The 23,205-nt window shown below is 33.2% G+C and overlaps 1 protein-coding gene across 1 annotated transcript in view; it reads left to right on the top strand.

Annotated features, from left to right (window-relative positions):
* The window catches only part of LOC145291511 (ceramide synthase 5-like), a 187,651-nt gene that overhangs the window by 70,769 nt on the left and 93,677 nt on the right, over positions 1-23,205 (top strand). The window contains exons 2-3 of the mRNA XM_080137481.1: positions 15,375-15,498; positions 19,367-19,473. Coding sequence (XP_079993607.1) covers positions 15,375-15,498; positions 19,367-19,473 — 231 coding nt within the window. The remainder of the gene's footprint in view (positions 1-15,374; positions 15,499-19,366; positions 19,474-23,205) is intronic.

Here is a 23,205-nt window from a genome sequence, read left to right as displayed (position 1 = left end):
ACTTAACTTTTAACCTCTAACATTATCAAAAATAGTGTAATTTTGCCCCGATGATTACATTAAGAATCTACAATAAAGGAACCATATTTTGAATGATTAGGTGAAGAAAAGATGTTACATTTGGATAAGGAAGTCTCTATTAGATTTTGAAAATCACCCAGATGGCAATTCAAAAATTATTTAAAAAATTCTTTACCATTACAGGATATGATTTATTTTCGCAATTTCGTTTTTATCATTTAAAAAAAAAATGCAATAGGTAGACCCAAACAAATCTTTATAGATTATGCCAGCAAATTCTACAAAGTCGCACATTTGGATATCAATATCAGGATAATTTTAGATTTGGAGTCAGAGCTTGGGCTCAGATTAAAAGAGCTCTGACTCTGATTTGTAATTTTTAAATCCTTCAGTATTCAGACTCTTTTGATTCTTTTGAGATCCAAAAATCTGACTTCAAATATTGCGATTTTAAAGGAAAAAAAACTTTTTTATTTAAACTAACATGCAGAAGAAATCTCTGCATTAATAGGTATTTCACTCCTAAGCTAATTTCCCCGTTCATAGGGTGAACTACAATTGAATAAGCGCGCGTGTGCGTATATATATATATATATATATATATATATATATATATATATATATATATGTTTTGATTTTAAAGAAGGCTGGCATTTTTAGAGGCTCGAGGCTCTCTGAATTAAACTTTTATTTATTTATTTTTTTTAATGAACAAAATTTAAAGAATTAGATTTAAAATGATACAGGATGAAAAACGGGAGTGTGAAGTCAGCATCTCAAATCTCTGATTAATATTCTGTTTTCTAAAACAGTGACTCTAACCCTCACTCCATAACCATGGTGGATACATTTAAACATTTCATCGTACGTTTACTACAAATTTGGTGCTACCATACCAATCACTGCAAACTGTAAGCACTCGATTAGTCAAGAAAAGCAGCTAGTTTTAATATTGGCCACAAAAAAGAGGCAATGCATACTCTGATGGTAATTAAACCAAATAATGACCAAGTTCATGGTTGATTGCATTTGTTTGCCTTAGCCCTTCTCAAGTTGAACTGTTTCCTCTGTGACCCTTCACGCACGAGTGAGCAGACGAGTGACTAAAGGATGCAGCTGATCATCATTTCATTAACAGCATTATGATCAGTTTTAATTGTGTCCACCAACGATGATGATGATGATGACTCTTCCACTCTGACAACTGGTTGCCATAGTTACAGCTGGTGTTTCTTGTTACCTTCTCTCATGACCTAGAATTCTTTGAGATTATTTTCAAGTAAACTTTTCTTTAGACTTTTTCTTTTTTTTTTTTAATAATAAATTAGCAAAATTTTTAAAAAATATTAAGTATTTCATGTGTGGTTTATAATCATAGTAATGCCTTTTGGTCAAGATCAAAGTGTAGTATCTGTTCTTCAGATGCTGCACTTCATTTTCTTGTTCTCTTTCGGTGGAGGAGAAATCCTTCACGACTGAGACAATTTTTATTTTTGTACCTTTTCTCCACGTTAAAAAAACGACCCTGGTGTCTAACTCTGTCCCGTGGGGAGGCATAGTAAATAGGTATAATCATAGCAATAATATTCGATTTAATGTCCACTTTATTTACTGACATTTCCAACCCATTTCCAGCGCTAATTGGTCCTGGATATGACCTAAAACTATATCTGATGGTGAGGCCCCAGCTTGCGGGCCTTGGGGGAGTGTGCAGCCACTGCTCCCAGGTCCACTCTGACCCGTAGTGGTATTACCTGTTAGGGTCCCAACTATGGGTTAAATAGAATCCCTTAAAAAAACAAATATACTCCATTAAAAATCGTTCCTCAAAATAACTAAATTCGGCATTAAATAACCTGAAAAAGGTTGATATGCCGTAAAACAACAACCAACCAGCACTAATTATTATGGTGTTATCCTGATGATCACCATACACTCATCAACCCTTATTTTTGAGTGGCCTTCAGGCTTTGATTAGTGGTGTAAACAAAAACAAAAAAAAAAAAAAAAGAAAAAAAAACATTGAGTAAAAAAAAAAAAGAAAAAAAAAAATTTGGTTTCCAAACTAACCTATCTCTGGCGAGGTCTTTATTTATCCCTCTTTTTCTCAAATTCATTTTTATCGCTTCATCCCATGTTTTCCTTGCCCCCCCCCCATGTGAACTATACCTGCTACCATAAACGTTCTGTATCTACTGACTTAAGAACTCTTTCAATGTAACTATACCATCAAAGTTTCCTGTTCTGCACACATTTGTCTATACTGTCAAAATTTTATCTTCCTCTGAGGTTATCAGAACTAAACATGTATTTAAGATAACTGTATTTTCTATCTATCTATCGCATCCATTCATTCATTCATTCAAAACAGTTCCACCAGCATGTTAAAATTTTGGTTGTTTCAACAGAAACAAGCGATTATCATGTCAATATCTGCTCTTTTCATGCATATACTCTTTAGAAAAATTAGAAATTCTTTGCTTATATATAAAAAAATTCATGACGATATAATGTAATTTTTCTGAAGAGTATATGCACAAAAAGAGCCGGTATTGACAATCGTTTGCTTCAGCAAAACAAAATTGATCTGTAAAAAAATGTACTGAAATTTTAACATGCTGCAGGAGCTGTGTTTGCATAAAAAATAAATATTTGGATCTTGGAATGTAACTATACTGTTATTCTTTTATATGTTCTGTTACATTTAACATGCATTGAGCTTCTAAAAAAAAAAAAAAAAAAAAAAAATTGGTATACACAAAGAGTGAAATATAATTGAAAAAACATGCTTTACCAAAAAACCTAGCATGTATTTGATAATATAAAAAATTCAGATAGTTTTATAAAGTTCAGATTAATTCCTATGAGAATATATTTGTTGCTTACACTGAGAATTGCACCCTCAAAAGAATATAATTTTTTACAATTGATTTTTGCAAGTACTCTAACCACTGTGCCATAGTTATCTAATAAAAATTGCAATAGAGCTATAAATAAAGGATGAAACGATAAATTTGTCGCCCTAAAGCAAACAACACTACAGCTTTATTTTAAAACTTTTATTGAAAAACATCAATTTAGATAACTTTTATTCAGTGTAGCCACCTTCAGTCTCGATACAGTTTGAAACGGAGAGCATGCCTTTTCCACATTGGCTTTGGTATTGTGGTACGTCACGTGATGTTCTTGACGTATGACCAAATGAAATAGTCCACACCCAGGGTCTGCCAGCAGCCACCTGATTGCACCAGGGGATCACCACATTTTTCAGCACATCCAGGTACACTTTGGTGTTGACTTTCAAGTTGACTTCGAAGATGTGAGGTGGCATAATGTGGCCCTCACTTGAAACCACACCAAAGACCATAACTGTAGCCGGTAACTTTATTGAGCTGTATCCTCAAGCATTGAACCATCCAGATTTACATTTTGAGGGTGCTAACAATGGTCTTGTCATAACTTGAATCAGTAGAGAACATAAATTGTACAGTGGTGCATCTCCGATCTCGCCCGTTAAACATTGTGTCAACTGGCCAAAAAACAGGTGGTCTGCAACAAAAAAAGAAAGGTTTTCATCAAATGGAAATGGAATAATGTCACCTTTCTAGGGCGACAATTTTACTGTTCCACCCTGTACATAAAACTGCAGTATATCTTTTTAATGTACCTAAGTTTTTTTTGTTTTTATTTAATATCTGACTTTTTACTTATTTTGAAAATCAAGTTTTGAACTATATTACTTCTATTTCTGTTCTGTTCCTTTCTCAACATTTTCTGAAAGTTTCTTTTCGTGAATTTTCAGTTTGAAATTATATGGTTTTCATCTGAACCTGTTACCGTGCTTATAATAACAGTTGTTAAAACAGTTTCAATCGATTCATTAAAAAAAATCCTTTAAAGATGGCGGCAATTTGAATTTGTTCAAGTATGCCCTGAATTTTTCCAGAAACATAAGATTTCTGAAAGTTAACACTAAATCACAGTATTATATAGCTTGTATAGATAGATAAAATGGCAGATCAATCTTCATATGTGTGTATGCAAACATGTTTCATCTTTACTAACACTGTTCAGTGTGGCTTACAAAACTTTACCATCGATGAGACGGTTTGAACCTTGTACCTGAGTAATTTTGCCATTGAAACTTGTTAGCACCCGAAAACTGATATGCATGTATTATTTTGTAAACTTCATAGAATAAAGTCTAAATTTTTTTTTCTCTACACAAACGAAAAAAAATTTATTTACAAATCTTTTCAGAAATCATGAGTAATTTGACATTCTTAAAACACTCTGCCAACAGGAATCATATAGATGAGAAATAAATCCTGTATTTTATTTATGAACAGTGTTTGATCTCCCCAAGGAGAGGTATCTCAAGTATTGATTCAATATTTTGAGGTGAATGTTGAAATGGAATAATTTTATGTCGTATGTATGGACTAATTGTAATGCTTTTATATTTCCTATCAAATTTGGATAATTTTAAAAACAAGCTCTTAAATAACCCTGCGATAATCCCATGGGGTGTTTTGTCACCCGCAACTTTGCTTAAGTACTCATAATTCCTAGTTGGCAACTTATTTCTTTTCCTCCCTCCTAATACTCTCCTGATTCATTAATATGGTGCAGTTTTATCTCAGTTTTCCTTGGCAGTAAACGTCGCTTTGGCTTCTGGAGTGTCTAGTAACCCCAGCTGACTAACATATTTATGATTTATAGATAGTATTTTTCCAGTGGGAATGAAAATTTTAGATATAAGCGCATATTATAGATCAATTGGTTATTTATTTAATATGAAATTAATGTTTTGGTATGTATTTTTTTTTTTTTCTTTTATAAATTTGGATGGGATTACTTTATTTACAATTTATTACTCTTTCAGTTTTGCAACTATGAGCTTAGCTAATGTAATATCTTAATTTTTCCTTAGTTTTATAATTATTTGTATTATTTTATATTAATATCAACAAGATATTAGTGATTCAAGCTGTTCAACAGAGACTAGATATATCCTGAACCAGCAGAATAACTATATTTTACAAAATAATAATGCTATAAACATTTTTGTTTTGGGGTGTATCAGCACTCCATGGGACTAAACATGTTTGAAACACCCAGGTGACTAACGCAGGGTTAAGATTGTTCAAAGTTCTAAGTTTCACTTTTTTTTTTTTTTTAAATCTTATTTTGAAATGTTTCTATTAGTAAGGAATTCAATTTAGAATTGTTAAACAAATATTTAAATGTTGATGCACAAAAAATTAAAAACAACATTCTTTCTGTATCTGAGATGATTTCAATTATTGATATACCAAATATTTAGAATCCAATTGATTTGTGGAAATATTTAGAATCCAATTGATTTGTGGAAATATTTAGAATCCAATTGATTTGTGGAAATATTTAGAATCCAATTGATTTGTGGAAATATTTAGAATCCAATTGATTTGTGGAAATATTTAGAATCCAATTGATTTGTGGAAATATTTAGAATCCAATTGATTTGTGGAAATATTTAGAATCCAATTGATTTGTGGAAATATTTAGAATCCAATTGATTTGTGGAAATATTTAGAATCCAATTGATTTGTGGAAATATTTAGAATCCAATTGATTTGTGGAAATATTTAGAATCCAATTGATTTGTGGAAATATTTAGAATCCAATTGATTTGTGGAAATATTTAGAATCCAATTGATTTTCCAAATATTTAGAATCCAATTGATTTTCCAAATATTTAGAATCCGATTGATTTTCCAAATATTTAGAATCCAATCGTATTTTTATTATTGACAGTCTTAGCTTAATTTTTTTTTTTTTTTTTTTTTTTTTTTTTTTTTTGTTGGCATATCAACCTTTTTTAGATCCATTAATGCAGAATCAAGTTGGATTCTCCGAGAGAAAAAACAAACTTTAAAAACGTTTTTCATTGAAAAAGAAAGATTTAACAAAAACATTCTTTACCCCCACCCCTTATGGCATATCCTCCATTTTCGCTTGGTTTAATGCTAAATCAAGTCGAATTAACTTAATTCTCTAGACAAGACTGCATAGATACAATTAGTTTTGATATTTAAAAAGAAATAGCAAAGTATTTAGATAATTTTGTGGTTGTAATTCTGTCGTTAATGAACTTTGAAATTGCAAGAGAAAATAAAATAAAGCTACTTAAAAAAACAAAATCAATTGGATAAAACAGTTGTTCAAGTGATTAAAACAAATCACTAGAAGTTAGGATTTTATTTCATTTTTATCATTTGACTGAAAAATCAATAGAACTGGAACATCTAATAAGGAGTCAGATATTTTAGGAGTTTGAATCGAACTTTACAACTCTGTTTATCATAATTTCTTAAGGGAGTCGAAAGTGATAAAAAAAAAGTGAATTCATCATCGCACATTCCATTAAAATACTTGTAACACAGGCACAGAGATGCAACATTGCGGCAATGGGACAGGGGTTTGAACTTTGACACGAATGGTAGATGCACCAACCCAGATGTGGCAACAATACTCCATACATGGGCGAATGGTGGCTTTGAAAAGGTATAGAATATTCTCAGTGTTTTTTTGCACAACGTTTCAATTGATGTAGCCTCTAACCTTCAGGTGTAACGAGTCGAATTCGGGAATCTTTCTGTCAAACTCAGGAATATGCATAGAATATCAAATGGAATCCTTCATTCAATCCAGGGGGATAATACCACGGCCACCGAGAGTAAGAAGGTCTGTTAACTGAAAAATGTCTGCAGGCAATGTAGGTAAGATTTGTCAGACTGTCAGTACTATATGAGTGCCATTTGAAAAAGAGCAATAAAAAATTTTAAATAAAAAACACAGTTCGATTAATACTGAAACTGAACGTTATAAAATATAAATATTACCTATGTAAAATGAAGTAATTTTAAAGCCATATACTAATACTGTATTTAATACTGATAAAACTGAATTATGAATTTAGGGAACAAACAATTAAAGAAAAATTAAACACAAATTTTTTGGCCTTCAGAACAAGATCTCAGTGTAGTATCTGTTTTGATGCTACACTTTACTTTTTCTGTCTTCGGTCGGTGGAGGAGAAATCTTTCATGACTGAGACAATTTTTATTTTTGTTCCTATCCAGAGTGCCCTTTATTCGGAAGCTGGATTTTGCCCACAAGATTATGTTGAAATATTTAAATAACTATTACTTTAAATACAGAAATTATATTTAAAGTTTTGGTTTTCTGTTCTTCTATCCATTCCCCCCCCCCCCCGTGTTTTTCATTCGTTGTCTCACAGGCCATCATCAGTGATTGCTCACTGGCAGTAACCTGTGGTGTTCCCTGGAGACCAAGTGACAAGTCTCCCAGATTTCCAGTGTTCTCCAGCTCTTGACCACTTGTGCAGATGATTGCATGTTATCGCAACAGCCGTTGTTACTGATTTTTCGTTGGCATCGGCCATTGGTGTTTCCTGGGGTTTGGGTGACAAAATGTCTCCCCAAGGCACCAGATTTGAACTGCACACTTCCAGTGGAGATTTATTTATTTGCCTAATAGCGTGACCACGTGGTTGAATACCAGAAGCTGTCTATACCTACAAGTTAATCAGGAAGTGACGTTACGCTGTCATATGCATCAACCTTCTTCTTACTCTCGGTAGCCACAACAGTACGCTCTCGCTCCATCGGCCATGACTGGGTAGAAATTTTTATTCCAGATTTTAGGAATTTGAAGCCTAATTTTGTTTGTAGATATGAATATGAGTATTTTCTACATTTTGGAATGAAAAATGTGTTGGTGAAAAAAAAAAAAAAAAAAAAAGACTTATTGTAGTGTTTATAGGCACCCACTTCGAGAAAAAAAAAATTAATTCAAAGTACACATGGGGAAAGCAGCCTTTAGCTGTCATGTTTAAGAAAAGTTATATCCATATTTCCTAGATTTTGTATTTAGGTTCTAATCTCTATATAAATAAAATGAACTCATTTTTTCCCGTATGATTTTGACATTAATAGGATTAAAAATCAAGATATTTCATGCAAATATAATATGCACAAACGGCAGAACAATATCTGAGGTGTGTTATAGGATTATTATTTCTCAAATTCCTCGATAATCTTAGATTTCTATACTTTTTCTGCTGAGAAGTCACGGCCAAAATCGGTTAAGATCAATGGAAGTGGTAAAATATTTTCTCTCTGATAAGTTCCTCCTCCCCCTGCCACCACTTAACACCGTTTGGGGATCGTTCACAAGGAACAGTTGAGAAGAGAACACCGGTTTGGCTTCGTAGTTCTTTCATGTGAAGTTATTTAAAATCACTAAACTAAGCTGCAGTGCTCTGTGGCGTAGTGGTTAGCGTGCTGGACAATTCACATTATATTTTCACGTTCGCGCCGACCTACCGTAGTCGTTTTTTTTTTTTGTTTTTTTTTTCCTAAACAACTGGAATGGACTTTTCTTGGTGGCCGAACTGTTAACGTTGCAGATGTTTTTTTTTTTTTTTTCACACTTTATTTTCCTACTTTTACTCATGACTCCGGGTTTGATCCTTCCTACTTACCTACCATAACCTCCCCCCCCCCCCGTCCGGGAAACAAACACTCGGGCAACGCCGGGTAACCCCGCTAGTTAAAAATAAAATCAAGCAAACCAATCAAAAAACAAAAAATCCTAGGAGATACTATTTCTAAAATATAATAAATACTAGCCTGAAATTTAATGAGTCAATCGTAAGTTCTTAAAACGTAATTTACAAAACTAGACTACCTACAAAACAATTGTTATTAAAGAACGTTTTCATTCTCGTAAATATTCTTGTTTCCCATTAAAGAGATGCTATTTTTAATTTTCATATTAATATTTTTAATCTCCGACAATGGAGGGATTGGACCTAGTAATCCACTCTTGTTCATTTGTTGGCACTTTTCTTAATGACCACGCCTTGAATTTAAAAAAAAAAAATTTGTTCAAACATTAGTTATGGTAAAAGTAAATTTTTCATTCATGGAGGGGGCCTTGCATGCTCGGCTTGTTTTATATATATTTATATTTTTAGTTACTAACGTATGACAAAAAGGAAAAACAAATTATCAAAATCTAATTTTTAAGATTTACTCCCGCTAAATTAAAGCAACCAATAAAGTTCAAGAACTCAAAATAAGTTAGCTCCTATTGTATGTTTAAATTTAGTTATTCAATAAAATATCTTAAAAGAAGCACAAATTACTAGATTTAAAAATGTGATTTAGAATTAGTTGATAAATGCAGTCTGAAACCCCATATAATGTTCCAGGTGGCTTCGGAATTCTTAAAACCGACTTACGGAAACCGTGGGTTGGGTTAAATATTGATTAGGAACCACTGCCATATATATTTTTAAACTTCATAAAAAAACAAATCAACAGAAAAACAAAGCTACTAAATTAATCACTTTTATAGGTTTTAAAATGTATTATTGTGAAAAAAAATCTTTTTAAAATATTAAACATTTTTAGTTTTTCTCCCCCTCTACCACCCACTTTCTCTGTTCGCAGTCTCTCTCTCTATTTCTTTCTCTCTGGCAACTGGTTCAATATAATACAAATAAAGACTCGTCTGACTGTTTGACTTAGTTTCATTTGTCGTTTTAGGAACAATTATCAGTAAAAATGATAATTTATATGACCCCCCCCTCCCATTCCATACCGTATTGGTGGTGTGAGTATCCACCTCCAGCATCTTAAAGTGTGGTCTTTTATCTTGCTGATATTCTTTTTTATCCCTAAAGTGAATGCGTTTATCATGAAGTAATTCTGTTGATCTTTGTATTATACCTGGAATGTGAGCTCTTAACTGAATAAATGCTTTATCATTTGTACCATTTGTACTTGTTATTTATTTTTATTTAAAAAAAATGAAGAGGTGGACATGGTTTTATAATTGGTAGATGATGAAAGCAACGTGTATCCTTTTCATATGATCTATTTCATTCTTACCTCCCAAATCCCTTATCCTCTTAAGAATTATCATAGGCATGTTAGCTTGGATCAAGTGTAAAATTCCTTATGGCGGCAAAAGAAAAAAAAGAAAAAAGGGTCCCTGATAAAAATAGATTTAGCAAAATTTGGGAATGGAATGCACAACGAGAACACAACAATGTACAAGTTCTCTATAGTTTCTTTGTTAGTTGAAGATGCAGGCTTTTGTGGCTGTATAGTAAACAGCAAGAAAGGCACATGGTCGCACCAGGAGAGATAAATCTGTGTCACTTTTGATTAAATTTTAATCTTTTTTCCCCCTTTCTGTTGATAATCCTGTAGGATCAAATAAGGCTACATCACAGTATTCAACCTCATAGAAAAAGGTGTGGATTGTAGGCGATATCTTTTACCTAAAGTAAAGTGAGTTGTCTTCCCTACGTTAATGCTGAATAATTTTTGTAGCAAACACTCTTGATCATTATGCCAAATAAACAACATTTAACATTGTTTTCTTTTGTTGTGATTTCAAGTCAAGCTGTACAGTGCATATGATTGCATGGGAAAATAGCAGCAGCAGCTGTAAGATAGCTGACTTGTGAGGATATTAACGGCAGTAGCCAAAAAAGCACATATGCAAATTAGAAAGTGTGCACGAGAAGAAAAAGTAAAAAGGGTACCACGTGGTCGGGTGAAGAAAAAGTGTAGGGGGGGGGGGTTGGACGTGTAAAGTCGAAGATTAGAAATGGCTACCTATGACCGACATGTGATTGAGGAAAGACAAAAAAAAAAATGCATGCCAAGTGAAAAAATGAACAGTTAGAAAAAAATAAGAGGCAAGCATTGTTTGGAAAGTAATTGTAATAAATGCTTTTTGTTAAAATGAAGAAAAGCAGTCAGATTTATCTTTGTGCCGGACGGCGTGGGGGGGGGGTGTCAAAGAGAGATCAGAACTATAACGAGCAAGACTGAAATACCTCAAGATGTGGAAAAAAAAGTGACTGATTGAAAACTAAATGCTAAAAAATAAGTGACGCATGCACGGTCTCCTGTGAGTGTACAGTAAACTAGGCATAAAAAAATGACTAAGTTCAGCCCCCTCCCCATTTAGTCTCAAAAGTCCCCAGGGGATGTCAAATCCTGATGAAAATGAACAAACGGTGCAGTTTTAGGCCTTAACATGTGTAAATATGAGTTCTGCGCCATGCAAAAAAGAAATCCATTTGTTCTCCCTCCCCTCCCCATTTAGCCCCAAAAGTCCTCAAGGTTGAGTTCAACACCATGCAAAACTGCTAAATAGACATACATAGAAAATTTTGGACAAATATGGTAAAATAGTCCCAAAAATGGAGTGTTTATTAAAGCCTAAAAGAGCCCCTAGGACACCCAAGAATTATTGCGAAGCTATTTGACTGAGTTTTCTAGAAACTCTTCCAACGTTTTAACCGGTGTAATCTTTGACCTATTTGAGGTATATCTTGCTGGAATCTTTCTAGCGAACTTCAGGTGGGGGGGGGGGGCTGACGAATTCAGGGGAATCTTTCTAGCAAACTTCAGGGAGGGGCGTCTTTCAGCTGAACTCGGAAAGCGGAGATATGTGTATTTTCGCAAAGTGCTTTCACCCTCATTTTTACTCTTTGCATAAAACTAAAGATACTCCACATTTTGAGCCCTTATTCCAAGCAACTGTGTTCCAAACTTTGATTTGTTCCATTGGTTTAGGAGTAAATTCTATATATAGAAATATGCGAATAAAAAGGAAAACCTAAAATAAATAAATCGTAATCAACGTTTCGTACATATTTCAGGGGACATTATCAGGATTTGGTTAAAAAAAAAAAAAATGCTGAAGAAATAGGTTACAGACCACATGCGAGTGAAGGGGGAAATAACTTTAGGTTCCTCCCTACTCTGGAAAAGTAGTACTTAGTAATAGTGATATTTACTACTAGAAATAAAAATAGTTAAGGCTCCTAAAATTCATACTAGAATTGTCCACTTGTGGCGCACTGGTTAGAGTACTTGAGAAAAATCAATTGTAAAAAGTGATATTCTCCTGAAGGTTGAAGGTTCAATCCTCAGTGTAGGCGACTGAAAAATACATTTGTGAACTACTTAGGACCTCTATCCAGTCATTGCTGACGGAACAAGAACACGTGAAGTAAATAAAGGGTTCCGCTCGAAATTCTATCCAAATTCCTGAGTTCAACAAGATACACCTGAAGAAGGTTGGAGGTTACATCGACTGAAACTTTGTGAAAATCACACTCCAGATGAGAACATTAGTCTGATGAACAAGAGAAAAGATATCTTATATTCGGGGGCTCTCTAATATCCGGGTTACACTGTAATATCTACATAGAAATATGTAAGCATAAACATATTTAACTTTATATGAATAGAATCTCCAATCGAATGAGTGTATGTATGATTGCCATTGATTTATTTTAAAGAAGTAATACTGGTTTGTGTGGCATAATTGAATTAAAAGTAAGGACATTGATGCATGGTGTAAACAAGGTTGGCTGCACCTGATTTATAAAACATGCACCACAAGAACTTGCATACTTAATATTAAACAGAATTTCCATGAGCAAAGTTTATTTCCGTTTGTGGAACACAATACCAATAATTCTTGTTGAGCCGTCATCTTAAATAATTAAATTCTGCCCAATTTCAACCGTTTTAAACAATTCTCATGGCGTTTCATCTTCAAACGGACAAACTCTCCAACCATTATCCTCGGGTCGCCTTGATAAAAACAAAACAAAAAAAAAAAATACAAATCTTTTCTTTTATGGTGATAGGACTTTCTTTTAAACAAGGTCAGTCACATTATCTGCATTTGAGATGTTTGTTTTTATTTTTAACCCGTTTGCATAAAATCTTTATTTAATCTCCCAAATTAAATTACTCCTCCACCTTCTCCCTTCCACCTCACAACCCTTCTTTCTTGATTAGATAACCCCCCACCACCACGTCACTAACAAAAATAATAAAAATAAGGAAATACAGCGATTTGTGTGAGAGAGAACATCGTATGAAGCCATTGTATTGGTTGTTCAGCGAATGCTACAATGGTTTTTACTTGGAAAATGTGTCAAAATGAAACTTGTTTAAGTTTTGTAGGAGTTGTTAGGAAAGCATTTCATTGTGCTAATTGTTTTCTCCGTCCAATATGTTCATCTCAAAGAAGCGAAATGTTTTTCTTTTTTCAAATCCTTTACAAAATCTCTATGCAATTTTCAAATTCAAATTACTCTACCTCCTTATTTTTATTAGATTTTTTTTTTTTTTTTTTTTTTTTATCAACATTTTACTTGGAATTCACCTTTTATGTCCTCACTCAGTGAAGGAGAAATCCTTCTAGACTGAGACAAATTTTATTTTTGTTCATATCCAGAGTGACCCTTTTTTTTGGGGGGGGGGGCTGGATTTTCCCTACATTAAAAACCGACCCTGTGTCTAACTCTGCCTTCGTGGGAGGCAAGTAAATAGGAACAAGTAGGTCAATGGACTTTTTTTTTTTTTTTTTTTTTTTTTTAGTTCATTGAAGCTTTTGTGCCTTTTATGTGATATCCTTTCTCTAAAGAAATTTCTGAAGGATTCGTAAAATTGATCCAAAATGACTGTATTTTCTTTTCTAAAAGATAAAGAATTATTTTACAATTAAAAATGAGTAGTGAAGTTTTATTTAAGTGTATTGAATGAATTTTAAAATGCACCTATTCTGCTTTAAAACAATCCTCATAATAGTTGTCTATCACCTAACTGTGGTCATTATACCTTATTCTGTGATGTCAGCAAGTCACATGATTTTAATGGACTGACCTATTTGTAGGCCATGCATAAATGTTTTAAAACTTTTTATATACTCTCTAGATTATAATATTTAAGATTTGCGAAGATTTTAAGATGTTGTCTCTAGATTTAATTTGATCGACTTTTATAAAATTCACGCTATTCCATCCTCTTGCGTGTTTGTTTGTATTTTTCATATAAAAGCGAAACTAATCGAAAGCGAAGGCAGCTTCCCAGCTTTTCTGTCAGGGACGTCCAGAAAGCAATTAGCTTTGATCAGTATGGGAGGAAATCTCTCATATCAGACGATTGCTATTCATTTGGACACTCCCTTTTTGTGGACGAGCTGGTTTTCCCCAACATTGTGGGGAAACAAATAAATGAAATGGCGGAAAGCTGAACTGGCCTTCAGCCAGCCTTCATTTCTGCACTTGTGAGCAAGTCAATTTTTTGATTGACATCACTAAATTTAAACGCTTTTCACTTCCTCTGATGTCATAGCGTAGCGGTAAGATGTCACGTTTTCTTTCACTTTCTTTTGTCTTCACGTCACTGCGTCACAGGTTCAAGCCTGTCTGACTACTAACACTTTTTTTTCTTTTACACATCCAAACACCCAGGTACCCCCGCTAGTTTATATATAAGTAAAGATTACGTTAACCAAGGCTCTTATCTATTATACCACATATCTTGTGTTGTCAATTCTAGTATAAATTTTGAAATTTGGCATGTGACATAATAGGTAACAATTATTTCTTAGTAATAACTTTTACCTGGTTATGGTTGACAGAATGAGAACAAGCTAACTCCGTGAATTAAATAAAGGGTTCAGCTAGAAATTATGTAAGAGTTCCTGAATTCAACATAAAGATCTTCAGGCTCGAAAAGATGCACCTGAAGATTAAGTTATAATGAACAAAATGTTTTGAATCCAACAGTCAGGATAAGAGCGCTAGTCATAATGATACAAAATTATCACTCCTCATCTCCAAAATTTTAAAGCATTATTTTAAACCGAGGGGATGGAGGGTTGGGTTGCTTTTATTAAATATTAGCCTGGGTTCCTGGCGGTGTTTGGGGGGGTGTGTGTTGAGCAAAAAAAAAGTGGTAGTAGGCAGGCAGGCTCAAACCCATACTGCGAAGGAGGAAAAAATCGTGAAAAAAGACCCCAAAAAATGTGGCATCTTTGCTGTTCCGCTCATTGCCAAACGGAAGTGATGAATGTTTTAAATTAAGGCTAGTCAATCGAAAAGAGGGGGATGACTTTCAAAAATATTGGTGAAAAGAGCAACCCCTCTCTGTAGAAAAGAGCCCAGTTGAGTGAAGGAATTAATGTTTTTAGCCAATTTTTTAATATTTGTCGTCCGAAGGGTCGAGTTTCAAAACAATACCGATCTCGTGAAAATCCATCGCCTCTGTCGAAAGTCTTAGCCAAATATACATATATACTTGCATGCATGCATGCATACATACATACATACATTTTAAACAGACAGGTGAGATTTATATTATAAATTAAGATTTTCAATTCACTTGTTATTTGGTTAAAACTAATTATTTTTCAAGCATTTTCTCCTATTTATTTTATTTTAATTTTTTTTACAGTTTAATAATTGTCCCAATTGGCCGGTATTTAGGAATCCGAGAAATACAGAGAAAAGCCGCATACAATAAACATTTGGAAGAAAGCTATAAAAATGGCACACGTCTAGATGATAAACAAATGATCGTAAGTATATATTTTTCTTACATACGCTTTTTTATTTTAAATTCATAAAATGCTTGTCTGCTTCATTTGACTTCCGGTTTCTGCTCTGTAGACTGGATGATTGTGGTAAGCAAGATATGGTCCCTTCTGATTACTGATAATCTTTCTCTCAGTTAATGTAAACACCCCTATCCTTTCCCATGTTAAGAATAGCTTTTTTTTTTTTTTTGTCGGCTTGACCATGTTTAATTATCCAACCAAATGGACAACAGGAAGTTTAAAGTGGTGCAAATGTCTGGATACGTAAACAGGTTACAATAAGTGTTCAAACTGATATGCATATGTCCAAATACTCAAGACGTGATCTTTGCTCATTTTCAAGCATAGTTTAATTTTTTATGGCTTTAATTTCTTGTGTGATGTTATCTTCTAGTGTTTGTAAAATTCTTGGTATACCAGCATAAACCATTGATTTAAGATGTCCATAAGAAAAAATCCAAAATATTCAAGCCCAAAGATTGGCCAAAAAGAGGATCACTCCACTATAGTCAGTAGAGAATTATAATGGCTGCCCAAGGTCAAGGCTTGATGACCAATGCTTTTTAAAAACATGAGTGGTCTAAGCAATGACAGCAAGTGTAGGTTTTGCCACAGAGAAGTGGAGAGTGTGAGCCAGCTGAAATCCTATTGTCAGGTTCTGCTGGGGGACAGCTACTATACGACGTGACATAATTGAGTGTGTAAAGATCTCCACTGGATGATACGTAAAAAGTTGAATATCAAATGCAGCAGCAGGTCCAGGAAACATATACCAGAAAGAACAGTTGGAAATAAGTTATACACCATCCAATATGATTATACAATCTCTACAGCTAGGTACATAGAAAACAGAGCTATAATACCGGACATAATGATATGAGACATGGAGAAAGAAGCAACCTTAGAAGTTAGTGTCCCCAATAATGTGGAGTTAAACAGAGCTGAGAGGGAAAAGATAACAGAATGTCAAGGTTTTATATATGACATAAAAAGAAATTGGAATTTTAGGAAGATCTCCATGTAATCTCAGTAATTATAGGAGCAACTGGACTTATGAAAAAGAATTTGAAAAAACTACCTGGCAAATATACCTGGTGAACAAGTGCAAGAGAGATTCAAACAATTGCACTTAAAGGGACAGTCAGAATCTTAATATCTTTTGCTTAGAATATGAGTTAGTGGGTGAGTGTTTGGCATCTTATCAGATGCCAAACACTTACCCACTAATAAACTGATGAGAACATTTTTAAAAAGTATGTTCCTAGTTATGTGTCTTGTATCCTTGATGCGTAATAGAATACAGTAAACTTCCTACTTTTGAAGATCAGACACTGAAAACGCTTTTCCAGACGAATCTTTTGCATTAAACTATATTAACATTTTACCAAATGTTTTTTTTCCAAATCTGATTTGGAAAATTAATGAAAAAGGAATCCATATTTGTTCAGAATAGTTCAAACTTCAGTCAGCGGGGTGATCAATGTGAATTTAAAAAAAAAAAGTTTTTTTTTTTAATTACATTTTCACCACAAACAAAGCACAGTGCCACTTTGATGTAGGGGGCTACTATCAGGGACAATTAGAGTAGAAAGCTTTTTTACATCTGGGGATCTCTGCTGTGTAGGGGTTGGACTTCGCTGCTTGTCGGGTTTGTTGGTATTTACGTTGAAGGGGTACAAGAATATATTGAGACGGGGTTCAAAGTTAGACAAGAGTTAAAGTTAGTCGGTTTGCAGATAAGTTGGACAGCGACAGTGAGAGCTGATGCCCTCTTATAGGCGAGAGGAGGGAAGAGGAGACCATGTAGTCGTAAAGGCTTGAATCCCTGATAATGATCAATCATCCAGCTGGTATAAATAAAGAATCGCCATCTAATATTTGTAAACTGTTGTCTTTGTCTGTCGTCATTCTACCCAAAAGGAAAAGGTAAATGTGTTTTGTCTATCATCTTGTAAACAAACTTTGTATAACACCCTTCCAAGTAATGTCCCCTCCCCGTCACCAGTAATTTTCCCCCTCTGATATAAAAGAACTGTATTAGACATTCCCCTCTTCTTCAATAATGAATTTTCCTCTCCTATTTGTTAAAAATATGAACTGTGTGTGAAATATATGTCATTATCCTCTGTTCTGAGTCACCGTTATATATGATGTATCCCTTGTTATGTCTTGTGTCAATGACAACATACACTGCCTTAAATATAAAGCCCCTCCCTCCCCCGACAACACAACATTGGCAGCATTGAGCGTTACTATTTTTGCCCCCAGACGGGAGGTTTTTCTCTAGGGTTTCCATCATTGTCTTCGATACGTGTTCCTTCGTTTTCCCCTCATGCCTGTTATAGAGCATAGTGTGTCAGCAAATATGCCCATCTCAGAGACAATTTTGTCAGGAAGGTCATTTCTGAATATCAAGAATAATAAAGGTCCAAGGATCGATCCCTGAGGTACACCCGTATTTATATCATATTGTTTTGATTTATACAACCTGGATTTTTCTCTTATTTAAGGATTTAGTTATGTTAAGTATTTGTCCAGTAATACCATAGGATCTGATTTTCATGAGAGAACAATTGTGTCATAACCTATCAAAAGCCTTAAATATATCTAGGGCTACTGCCTTCCCCTCCCCTGCTTTATCCAGTGCATAGTATATGAAGTTTAGAGATTAGTTAAAGAGGGAGGAGGCTAATGGGGCAATAATTTAATGGTTTAATTCTTTCGCTAGAATTCTTGTAAACTGGTACCACAAGCAGTCAGGAAAGCAAGATTCATTAAGGCATTTGTTGAAATGTTTGGAGAGAATTGAAGCAACCTCAGCGAACCATTTTTTTAACAGTACAGCTGAAATGAGGTGTCTAGGTTTAGCTTGAGTGAACACTATTTTCTAGTGAATTTCTGAATCTGTGTCTTATTAAATAAGTGCATTGAGTGATAGTAAGCAGACCTTTGAATGACTGTAACCTCCCTCCCCTCACTTCAACTAAAGATGACAAACAAAAAATAGTGATCAGGATTAAATATTAAAATACTAAAGTCTATCGGAAATACAATTTTTATTTTCTAACACAGAGCAATATTTGTCTTATGTTTGTCGGCACATATATTTTATTAGGAAAACTATTAATCACAGTATTTGCTCACTGATGCACATTCCACAAATTTATTAAGCAAAAATGAAAATTGGGGAAACCAAGAATCACCTCCACTCCAGAAGTAAATTGACCAGAAAGACTCCCTTCACTCAAAATACTGTTTTTATTCATGATTGTACTTCTAGGTCTACATAGAAGTATGTGTTGGATTCAAATAGAAACAGGTATCAAATAAAAAAAAAAGGGCACAAAAATAGATATTTAATTAATAAGATGCTCTTTTGCAAATTAATATACAAATTGTGTAACCATATGAAGGGATTGCATACATGTGATTAGTTTATAAAAAAAATTGTCTATTTTGAATATGAATTTGAAATTAGTGCTGTGAATAGTCCAACAAGCAGCAAAATCTCTCACCTTCACTGTGAATGTTCTCCAATGCCAGAAAGCATTCTACTCAAACTGGTAGACTTTGAAATTTCCTCACTTGTATCTTGCTTCCCTGACATGTACTAACATGGAGAAATTGAAATATATTAATGAACACTTTGCTGCTCAACTCCCTACTTAGTGTGTCTCTGTAGGTCCCTGATTTGCAGTAGCCCCTTGTCAATATACCTTGTTTGAATATAAATTAAAAAAAAATTAATAAAATAGATAGACAAATGATTTAGAACTTATTGAAAAATGTTATTGCATTTGTTATACTTCAAACTAATATATATGTGTGTGTATATTTTCTTATTCTTCAGTTTCTTCAGAAAGAAACTTCTATGAGTAATCTACATATAAGGAATTGGATGCGAATCCGGAAGTTACAAGATGCACCAACCACAATGTTAAAATTTAGAGAATGCAGGTAAGGCTCATTTCTATGGCAAACCTTTTATTTTATATTTTCAATCACCATTTTTTTTTTTTTTTTTTTTTTTTACATAGGCATCACCAATTATCAAGACCAAGGGGCCACTCGAGGATAAGGGTTAAAGAGTGTACAGTAGACAATTCGACAAAGTAATCGTTAGTAATGGAAATTCGGTAAATTTGTTAACTTATATGGAACGGCTCATCAAAATCTTATTTACGTTAGACTTGAAGACAACCATATTGTAGTCAGCGTGAAAGTAGAAAAACGGAAGACAATTCTATAGGCGTGCAGTTCTAAGAAAGAAGCTTTGCTTATGGAATTTACGCTTAGGTTTAGGCTCAGCCGAAATATAAATCCATGAGATTTGTATGTGTTACTTATTTTATCCAATGTGTCAAAAGTACACCAAACAGAAGGACATATTCACAGCAACCTATATACAGGTACACACACACACACAGTAAATACAATATAAGAGGTTGTGACAATATTATGTCCTAAACCCCCTTTAAAATGCTTCAAGAAAATTGAAATTTGAATATTTATGAATTGATGTCTATTGTTAAGATTTCGCAAAAACCTGAGGTACGTGGATTTTCATGGGTGTCTTCCACCTTCATTTTGCATAAATTAAATTTAAACTAAATATAGCCCATGTTACTTTCCCTTACGTCTAGCAATTGAATTTTTTCTACATTAAAATCTGACCTCATGTCAAACTCTGTCTTTGTGGGAGGCATGTAAATAGGAGTTTGAATTCATTCTGAACGTTTAATTGAATGCTTTTATTTACTTGTTAATCCTTTATTTGTTAATCTTTTAAATAACTTTAATAAGGTTTAACATTAAGAACAGATAATTATTTAAAGATTTAACTTAATCTGCAATTATGAAAATAGCTACATCGTTTTTTTTTCTTTAAGTATTTTAAGCTAATTATGTCAGCAAATAGATTTTTCTTTTATTAATTTGTCTTACAATCTATTTCCTCTTGTAATTAAGCTAGTAATTTGTAAAAAAATTATCTCTGCCAGATTTAAAACGTTGGACCCAAATAGCATTTAAGCTGACAAATCAAATTTTCATTCTGATTAGCCAGTTTTCATTTGTTACTGTATACCATGTTATTAGGAATACTTTATTACGCTTTATTTAAAAGAAGAAAAAAAAAGAAAAAGTACTTAATCTAGTTCATTTGTTTGGTAGTAGATATTCTTAAATAAACACCTAAAAAGAAAAATCAGCTACAAAGAATAATTCTTTTTATTTTAGTAAAAGTTAGTGTTTCTTATTTTCTTTGAAGCTGTGATACTGATCCTAACAAAAAAATGTTTAGTTATAGAACATAAAATATTTACAAAAAAAATTTTAATGGACTGCACTGGATTGGTACAGTTATTTATATACAAGTGTGTATATACACCATCAAAAATAACTAGAGGGGGGGATTATGCTTCATCAGTGTCCATGCTAATATTCTTATAAAATCATAAAATTACGTCAGTAATTTATCTTTCTATACATAAATTATCATTTCTGATGACCTAAAGAAAAGGAATACTTACCATGAACTTTTTATTTAGAATAGAATTTTTTTCACAAATTCATTTCAGACTTACTTTTTGCTTTCAAATGTAAGTCTTAATGATTTTTTAAAATTTCAATATGATATTGCTGAATTAATGAGTTGAAAAAAAAAAGAAAAAAAAGTGAGATATTTTTGATTACCTAAAGAAGAAAAACCAATTTTTTATTATTGAGAAATAGACATGTTAAAACAACAGGTGTTAGAGAGTAAAAATGAATTTGAAAGGAATATAACTATCCCTGACTTGGAATTTTAATAAAGAAATGAAAAATGTATAAAACTGTATAGAAAGCGAAAAGGGGAAGAAAGGTTTTGTTATGGAAATTGTCTTTTGTTCGGCAGACTTTTGTGTGATGGAAAGGATATATATAAACACATAAATGTAAGTAGCTCTTTAATTTATGAAGTAGACAAGCTTTGCTTAATCTGAATTTTTCTCATTAAATTGTCACCCATATGTGAATGTATTTTTTCTTTTTTTTCTTTTCTTTTTCTTTTCCTTTTTCTTTCTTTGTTTTTTTTCTTTTTCTTTTTCCTTTTCTTTTTCCTTTTATCTTTCTTTTTTTTTGTTTTAATAAAATACTTCAATTCTGTTTATACTTTTTAAAGAATATTTATAGATTTATTTTAATATATCAGTAGAAAACATTCAAATAAAAAAGTTTGACGCCTTGATAATACCAATATTGATTCAGATTTCTACCATCTATCTCTTATACTAAAGTTCAAAATAAGTTTTACTTAGACACTAGCTGTACGTACCCAACGTTGCTCAGGACAATGTAGTAATTTAAGTTTTTACTTATTTTGTCTGTATGTTTATTATATTTTGTACAACTTGTACAGAAAAGGAAATAAAATTTTAGTTGTAAATTGTATTCTTTGATTTAGAATGAATTATTCCCCTTTACATTATGTCACGACCCGGTTAATGGATGACCAAATTGATTGGCAATCAGATCGAGACACATAAATTTATTTTATTTGATATCCAATGGCTCATCACTTATCTTCAGTTAATCGTCGGATGTCGGATCAACCAGCGAAATATATCATTAAGGGGAATGGAACAACAGAGCAATGAATGACGAAACAAACACTCAATCAAAGTTTAAAATTCAATAAAGACTTTTATATACAAAAGGAAGAAGAAGAAGCCACGATAAAAAGAATGAGTGAGATAGACGTATTTTTGGAATGTTTGCCAGATGTATGCGACATGCAATTACAATATAATATGTAGAAAAGTTTGTGGATAAGAAAAGATATTGGCATGAGATAGGCCAAACTTAGCTGTTTTGTCCGTTAGGGTAAAAACGGATCATAAGTTCACAAACACGATAACCAAAAAAAAACAAAAGGTGAGATGGCGAAAGTCTATCTTTTCCTCGAATCATAATTCCAAAGAAGAATAAATGTTCAGTTCAATCGGCAATACGATCGCATTTGAATAATAATCAGCAATTCAATTAATTCAAATCTCAATCTTCGATGAGGTTCGATTCTCGGAGATAATATTTACACACCGGGCTGTGCCGCTTTCTTTACGCCAACTGCTGTATATCTTCCTATTTTCAAGTCCCCTCGTGTTCAGCTTTCCCGCCTCAAATGTTCGCTGTCTGGTTGCCATGACGACGTATTTCCGTTCGTTACGGCGATTGTCACACCCAACCTCTGCCCCACTTCCCCCAGCCAAGTGACTGCCACGACATATCTTCACAGAGAGAGGAGGTTGTCTGGCTGATTAGGTCTTAGGAAGAGAGAGAGATAGCGAGATATATAGAGAGTAAGTATTAACGTCAGATAGATAGAGAGGTAGAGAGATTGAATATATGCTTTGCTCTGACGTCGCAATTACTTGAATTATTTTTGATTGAAGACATTGTTTGACCTGCACTACATGTAGATCCATAGCATGAATGTGTCATGTGACCTTTTTCAATATTTTTTTTTTTTCTCAAGTTTCTAGGTATTAGATATTTCTTTCCAGAGCAAATTTTCTGGCTTTCTGGGACAAAGAAAAAGAAATCCTTATCTTTAAAAGAAAATGGGAAAATATTTTAAATCTACTGGAAGCCTATTAAAGCTTTTATTATTGATGTAAGCTGATATTTATTTAAATGATTCATCCAAAG

Source organism: Euprymna scolopes, chromosome 12, assembly GCF_053919585.1.
Source record: "Euprymna scolopes isolate OS-2025 chromosome 12, ASM5391958v1, whole genome shotgun sequence".
NCBI lineage: Eukaryota > Metazoa > Mollusca > Cephalopoda > Sepiida > Sepiolidae > Euprymna > Euprymna scolopes.
This window is presented reverse-complemented; position numbering and strand designations above follow the sequence as displayed.